Genomic DNA, 7,664 nt, shown 5'->3' with positions numbered 1-7,664 from the left:
CCATTACAGCCTTTGAGGCCTTAAAGGCAGGGCACCGCTCTTGAAAACCATGGCATGCTGTATGCAAGTCAATTATCTTTTTAGATGAAACGTAAAGTTTTCTATTTAATTGTAAGTAATGTTTCTAGTTCTGTTTTTTAAAATGACAGTCAGGCTTAATGTGATTTGGTAGCTTTTTCACATAGTTGTATAAATGAAGCCATTGGGGGGAATGCAGCAGCGCTTTGTGTGAAAGACTTGGTGTACGGCACATCTACATGCGACACAGGAGCTTGCAGCTGTTGAACTGAGGTTACTCCGGATTTTATTACTTATTGGCATCTGAAAAGACTTCTGTTGTTTGTACACGTCTTCTGAATGAAATGGCACCGAGTGTCAATGAACCAGCTGTGAGCACACAGATACTGTATGTGTTTAACTCTGCTTAATGCAATTTGGTAGGTATGTGCAGCCCAAAACCCTTAGCAGTTCAGCTCTTGTATGCCCCGATTTTGTTTTGCCGAGCAGTCGTGAGCAAGGAGCGACGTCTCGGGTTGAACCTTGTGCATCGCGGCAAGAGGTTACAAAACCAGGAGCTCAGTTGAGGTGCCTTTGCTAGTCCTGGCTCGTGTCAAGATCAGCAGGGATACTGTCATGCTCACGCCAGCAGTTTTTTTTTTTTTTTTTTTTTTTCCCTTTTTTTTTTTAAAAACCGAGGGCATGTCGTCCACTCGGAGGACCATCTAGTCTGTGGAGCTTTGAGGTGTAAGAGAAACTGAAACCTTGGACCTCAGAGCTGAAGGCGATTTTGAGGTTCCCTGTTGCACATATCACCATTTGACCTATTCAGGGCTCGATGTTAACAGCTGTTCAACTGTCCAGGTAATTAGCTTAAATTTTCATGGACACACAAGTAGAATTAATCAATACCAGTCCGATGGAAAGGTGGACAATAAATTGAGGTAAAATATTAAATTCCATGCACAGCAATGACCCCCGTCACAGTTGATGGGGTTTCAAAATATCTATATGTAAGGAAATGTACAGTACGTGCTGCGTACAAATTCATAGAATGTTCTGGACTCTGTTTCTGCTGTAGACCCCCATCCTCTGGGGGGCAGTGGACCTGCCATTTGCCATCTTTATTGGGCTGTAAAACCTTGGAGTTCACTTTGAAGCTAGTGTGTCCAAACTGTTGTAAAACTATAAAACCAAGAGAGTAGAGCACGTGGCCTGTGTCAGGCAGCTTTAAATAAACTCAGTGACTTAAACCAACCACCTGTGCAACACGTAGTTAACGTATAACTTGTTGCATGTGCGAAGAGAGGTGGCGGAGCCCTTGGAATCACGAGAGCTGCTCTCCGATGCAGTGTTACTGCGGTAACAACGTGATCAGTGGCTGGCAGCCTGAGTCAGTTCTTCAGCTTGTGTAACTAAAGCTCCAAGACTACATTTTGCTTCTTCCTCACCATCACCGCCATGCTGTTCCCAAGTTTGGTCCCCAACATAGTGAAGATGTCACTAATTGTGTCATATCTTCTCGTCTGAAAATGGTGTTCTCGCTAGAAAGAGCCCAATTTGTCAAAAAAAAAAACAAAGTGGCCCCAATATCGCTATTCTGGGCACCTTCTCTGTTGGAGCCTTTTTGTAAGGCCTTTCATGTGACACCCACATTGCCTTGCATTGATCTCAGTCTACAAGGATATTTTAAACATAGACGTTTACTTATTTTTGTCTTTCAGACACGTTCCAAAATTGGACAGGTAGCAAAATTTGATCGGATGGCTAAAATGTAAAAAGTACCTGTGTCGTGGACAGCCACACGCGAAAAATGAATGTCGAGCCCTGTCGTTTATATTGCGTTTCAGGAGGGAAATTAAGCAGTACGTCAGCAGAGACACTACAAATAATACATACTTATATCTTTAAAGTACATATCGTTAAACAGTATGTTGACACTTGTTTTGTACGATTTTGTCTTATGAAGATGTATATGAACACAGGTTGTGTGTGTGTGTGTGTGTGTGTGTGTGTGTGTGTGTGTGTGTGTGTGTGTGTGTGTGTGTGTGTGTGTGTGTGTGTGAGCGAGAGAGAGGGGTGAAGCATGCAGGGTGTGTGTACCTTTTGCCAACTCCTCCGTGTGTCTGTGTTCCACATATCGCAGTAGATTCAAGCTGAATCTCCCCAGAGGACGTTCTCCGCGTTTCTGGGACCCAAGGCTGCTCGGACCTGGAGGGAATCGCACGTGTCTGTGGTTCCAGCAGCCAGTTGTGCACAGAGTTCATTCCAAGGACACCTTAGCCTAAGTATTATTTGCGTCTATGTTCAAAGCCTATTTACAGTATACCTTTGTTAATAATACCAAAAATGTAACTTATGCTAGAGAGGTACGTAACACGGAGTATTATTTTTGCCTGTTAAACCTTAATGACATAGTGAATAAGAGATTAATATATACATATAGTATATAAATCATGTTGAAGAAGCGATGAAGGAAGCACAGGGTAGAGGCATCCAGGCTGAGAAATTCCCTTTAATATTTATGGAAGGCAAGTAGTTGAATGATATGGCAAGCCTACATATGTTCGTTTGTGCTAAACTGAGGAAGCCTTGCATTGAAAGAAACAAGATGAGACGCCTCCAGGTGAGGGGACATGTTTGTCGCGCCACGGCTCGTTTGCATGCGATGTAGTTAACGGCTCAAGAGACGAGGAAGTGGCTGTTGAAGGTGTCTCACTTGTGACCAAAGTAAACGTTCATTCATCCTTATTTCTGTACAATTGTTTTCTAGAAATGCCTAAATATTTTCTCTCAAAGCCAAGAAAGCTGAGGTTTATTTTTGTACTTCATTGTTTCCTGCCGATTTATAGGTGTTTCTTCTACAGAATTTAGGATTTAATAATCCCATCATTAATTTTCACCCATCAAGGTACTACTTTTTGTTTAAAGTATATATAGATATTAACGTACTTGTCTGAAGCATGCCCAATATAAATATATGTATACGGTGCATAAAGAAATGTGATTAATTTGTACAAACAGGAAGTTTTTTGTTTATAAGGCTTTGTTTTAACTATCCAGACCACACACAATATTTTTATTTTAGCATGCAGAAAACTGCTAAATATACTCCAGATCTGTCATATTATTGGATGTAATTAGGTTAGATAACATGTTATAGTATGTTGTTATATTATTAAGGAAAGAGATTTAATGAGTGCACTTTTGCTGTTCTTCAGCCAGAATTCGGACTTGTCTGAAATGGAGGGTGAGTGCGTGAGCGTTCATAAATTTTAATTTCACATGCTGCTATGACTAGTTTTGGGCAGAAAAGCTGTGTTTTGATCATCTTTTCAGCCAAGGTAGCAATAAAAATTTATACTGTGAAAACTGCTCTTAAGATTGTTCTTTCTGGAGGGACTGGGAACTTTTCTTTATGAAATCTGATTTTGTTTACATTTATTCATTGAGCTGATGCTTTTTTCCAAAGGGACTTACAATGTTAAGGTTATAATTATTTACCCTAAATTGCTCCAGTAAAAAATGGGTAAGTACCTTGCTCAAGGGTATTACAGCAGGAGGTGAGGCTCAAACCTGTGACCTTTTGAGTCCAAAGGTAGTTGCTCTAACCACTATGCTACCAGCTGTTCGAAAAACACATATTAAGGATCAATGCTGTTGACTTTATTTAGGAGAATAACATAACAGATGTGAACTTACAGCTGATACATTAAATGTTACATCACAAAGCAACATCCAAACAATTTGGAATGAAACAGTATTTCACTCTTATGACTGCATCATCATACCTGGAGTTAATATGCCTACCTCAGTTGTCCCATGGTCCTATTATAGCTCGAAATAAAAGCACTGGGTTGTAGGAAACATCCAAGTCCAACGCATCCTCTGCCCGATATAAGTGTACAGGTGTGCGTATCTGCCCGCAAAGATTGGTGGTCCATACTTTCATCTTCCATCGATGTTTAACATCCTTTGTATGAAGAGGATGACACATGACCTGCTACTGCATGGGCACCACATGTAGTGCAAACTTAGAATTCCGAAACTCCGCAGCCCTGATTCAAGCAGTCTCTCTACAAACGTCTGCCCAAAAGGATGTTTATTACATAAAATACAAGATATTTACAGCAAGCATGGTCCACTATAAAATTAAAACTAAGATTTTAGTACAGGAATGGCAAGATTTAAAATACTAACAGAATATACACTGAAGTCCCATAATGATTGCAGCAATATGAGCCTATTTTGTGATAAAGTACCAGTAGTTCAAAATAAACTTAGACATATTGCTTCGCAAAAAACACTTGTGTTGTCATAACAGAAGTATAGTATTGAATGACCACACTAACTCTCCAAAAAGATACCTGGATTTAAAGGAAACCTTTTGTGTGCTCATTAAAGGGGAAGGGGGGGGTCCTGGTGGGATTTCTTCATGCGCTCTCGCAATGCTCGTATGGCTAGCACGGCTCCAGAGGCGAAGGCGATGGCCCCCGCTACCCCTAGCAGCCCGCCGCAGATGTCTGCTGCATGGAGTTTGCACTCATAGCCCTGGTAACCCTTGCTCTCGTACATCTGCTGCCTCTCTTTGCAGACGGCCGTGTCGTACGATGCCTGGAGCTTGATGAAGTAGAAGGTCACGGCCGGGATGTAGCCCAGGGCGATGAGGGCATTCAGCACGATCTCCACCAACAGTGTGAGGGGCCAACGAAATGGCACCCTGAAGACCCCCAGGAGAAGCATGACGCAGGCATAGCTCATCAGCGCCCCGCCACACGCCATGGTGTAGATGTACGGAGGTAGCTTGAGCTGGTAGAACTGAGTGTCCAGCTCCTTGATGCGCACGGCGTCGGCGCCTGTGAAGGCGTTGGGCCCACCGTAGTAGTAGGCGTACAGTCCTCCGAGACTGGCCAGGTCCGTGTAGGTCCTGGATGAGTTATAGGACACCCCGGCACAGATGACTATCAGCATGTTGAGAAAGACTTCTAATATCTGGCATATGGCTGCGTAGCAATGAAAGCACAGGAGGAACAAAGATTGATCACTCCAAGAAGTGCAACTCCACTCACCCTTATGTTAGACCCAGTTAACTCTTCTCTGATGAGATCAACACAAGTGATTTACATACGTTACAACAGAAGTGCATTTAGATCTTTTTAGAGAATTGTGGTGAAGACAAAAGAAGAGAGGGTAGAAACCAGGCCCATATACAGACATGTGGGGCTCACTGCAGGTAATGGGAGCAATGGGAAACACGTTTACCGTTTCAGGTTGTGCTGCTCAAGCCCCAGCACCACCCTGCTTTGTGGTACTAGTTGAAAATACATCTCAGGGCAGGTGTGGAGTGCTGACTGGTCACATGACTGCCTTCACAAACCTGTACTGCGACATTCCTCCTTTTCTCTACCCTCCATGAGTGCCCACACTGACTGCCCTCACCGCCTCGCCCCGATAGTATCTTTAAAGCCGAAAGGTTTGCCATTTCTTAACTTGGTGCCATTACACCAGCGTGGATTTCCTAAATTTTATTTGTTGGATTATAGATCTGTTTTGAGCATTATTTTTGTTTGCCCGATACCTTTGTCCAAAAGGACTTCCAACATTAGGGCTGTACCCTAAACTAGCTAGTTATCTGTCCATTTATATAGCTGGGTAAGTTTTACTGTATCAATTCACAGTAAACACCTTGAGCAAGGGTGCTGCAGCAGGAAGCGGTATTTGAACTCAGGGCCTTCAGTTTCAAAGCAATACCTCTAGCCACTATGCTAGCTGCTGTCCCAGTGATACTGCAATTTTAAAGCCACACCAAATCTGTTATGTTCTGAACAAGCACAACAAATTCAAAATCGACATGTTCATACTGCAGGGGATCCCCGATTTACGATGGTTTGACTTATGAATTTTTTCAGCTTTACGATGGTGAGCTGGCGACAGACATTCAGTAGAAACCATACTTTGAATTTTTATTCCCCCTCAGGCAAGCGATACACTCTCGCAATGCTGGGCAGCGACAGCGATCTGCATCACCCAGTCTGTCACGCAGAGGTGTGTTAAATGCATTTTCAACAAAATGTGTGTGTGTGTGTGTGTGTGTGTGTGTGTGTGTGTGTATTTTCAACTTATGAGTTTCAAGGAACGTAACCCCGTTGTAAGTTGGAGACCACCTGTACCACCACTTGGTATATTTAAAAAACAATAGGAGGCTATTTCTGATTTAGTCCCGTCTTTAAAACCAAACTCACCTCGTTCAGTGCAAAGGTACCTGAGGTTGTAAAGAGCGTGTCTACGCTGCGGGTTTTCATACGGCTCCGTTTCAGTGTGGGATACAGATGTTTCATAACTGCTGGGTGGGGGGTGAAAAGGAAGACTACAGTTTAGTGTTAATATAACATGACACCCCAAAAAACCAGACCAGATGTATAGAATCAATGTGGCTGGAAGGTGTTTATACTTATTTAATGTGGGTCTGCGCATTCCAGTTCTTAACATCTACTCATTCATGGCTTAAATGGTGTTTTTTCAAGATCCTACCACGGTATAGAGACTTACTCCTCCCGCTGGCTTGGAGGGAAGGGGTCCCTGTAGTCTGGAGGGCTTCGGTGAGAACGGTCAAACGTGTCTTTTGGTCGATCGCGGTAGTCCCTCCGGCCGTGACCGGAGTCCTTCCGCTCCCCGTAATAAGTGGGGTCCCTCTCCCTTCCCCTGGGGTAGTACCCATCTCTCTTGTAAAACCTGTCACCCTCTGGCATCGCTCTCACTTGTTAGGCTCTCAGGACTGTACTCTGGGGGAGGCAGGAGATCAGGGTCAAAGGTCATCCATTCAATAATAATAATAAAAAAAAAGCCAGGGATTTAACGCAGGTCAACAGCTGTCACGTGTTTCCATCAGCCGGAAAACAGATTCTTTTTCTTATACAGCAGATTCTTGAGGAATTGCTGCACACCAACTCCACACTGCAGTAAACTGGGTGTGCGTAAGGGACAAGGAGGCCCAGGGGAGAAGCCATTCCCGTGCAGAGGACTAGAAACTCAAAGGCTCCTGCCGCTTTTGCGGTGAGAGGGGAGCAAAGGGCTCCGCTGGCAGAAACTCACCTGAGTCACTGATGCCAAAGGTGTGGAGCAGGAGGATGCCCTACATAAGGGTCACATGAGAAGCAGTTCCTGGGTCCAGATTAAATGCAGAAGATGAAAAACGAAACCGAAACACATCAATAGCGCAGTGCGATTAACGATCCGTACCTGTTGAACACGCAGAAAGACGAGTGTCGCGTTGTCTGCCTCGAACTAAACAGACACATATCCGAGCGGCTCAAAGAAAACGGTTCGCTAACATTAGTGCGTACCTTTTGTAACGATGATCCAACGGCGCTAGGGTTGCTTCGTTCTTCAGCAACAGGCGCCTCCTCATCATGGCATGCGCGCGCGCGAGCACACCTGAGAGCGCGCGCACAAGCGGCTCCGCCCCTTTCACAACACCTCCTCCTGCTCCACTGTTACCGCAGGACTAAGAAACCAGTGGTTGGGTTCTTTAAAGGTTTAGGAAATACTCGTTTTCCTGTACTCACAAACTGTATTCTTGCACAGCCTAAAGTTTTCTGATTCGTTGACTTGGAGATACTTGACAAGCTTTCACGCGCTTGTTTTTTTTCCCACGTCTTGCTGCGTGT

General features: G+C 44.0%; 1 protein-coding gene across 7 annotated transcripts; it reads right to left on the bottom strand.

The window, feature by feature from the left end:
- Nucleotides 1–4,082: 4,082 nt before the first annotated feature.
- On the bottom strand, nucleotides 4,083–7,420 carry marveld3 (MARVEL domain containing 3). Of its 7 annotated transcripts, none has more exons than XM_018752554.2 (5): nucleotides 7,341–7,420; nucleotides 7,090–7,158; nucleotides 6,547–6,779; nucleotides 6,240–6,364; nucleotides 4,083–5,000 (listed from the first exon to the last, which is right to left on the bottom strand). In XM_018752554.2, the coding sequence occupies exons 3-5, from the start codon at nucleotides 6,744–6,746 to the stop codon at nucleotides 4,396–4,398; spliced, it is 930 nt and encodes a 309-aa protein (XP_018608070.2). In that variant the 5' UTR covers nucleotides 6,747–6,779; nucleotides 7,090–7,158; nucleotides 7,341–7,420; the 3' UTR covers nucleotides 4,083–4,395. The 7 variants fall into 7 exon arrangements, with proteins under 7 accessions (XP_018608070.2, XP_018608072.2, XP_018608071.2 ...); XM_018752556.2 differs by having other exon boundaries at nucleotides 7,090–7,129; XM_018752555.2 differs by having other exon boundaries at nucleotides 7,237–7,416.
- Between the last annotated feature and the right edge of the window lie 244 nt (nucleotides 7,421–7,664).

The sequence above is a fragment of the Scleropages formosus genome, chromosome 11, assembly GCF_900964775.1.
Source record: "Scleropages formosus chromosome 11, fSclFor1.1, whole genome shotgun sequence".
Classification (NCBI taxonomy): domain Eukaryota; kingdom Metazoa; phylum Chordata; class Actinopteri; order Osteoglossiformes; family Osteoglossidae; genus Scleropages; species Scleropages formosus.
This window is presented reverse-complemented; position numbering and strand designations above follow the sequence as displayed.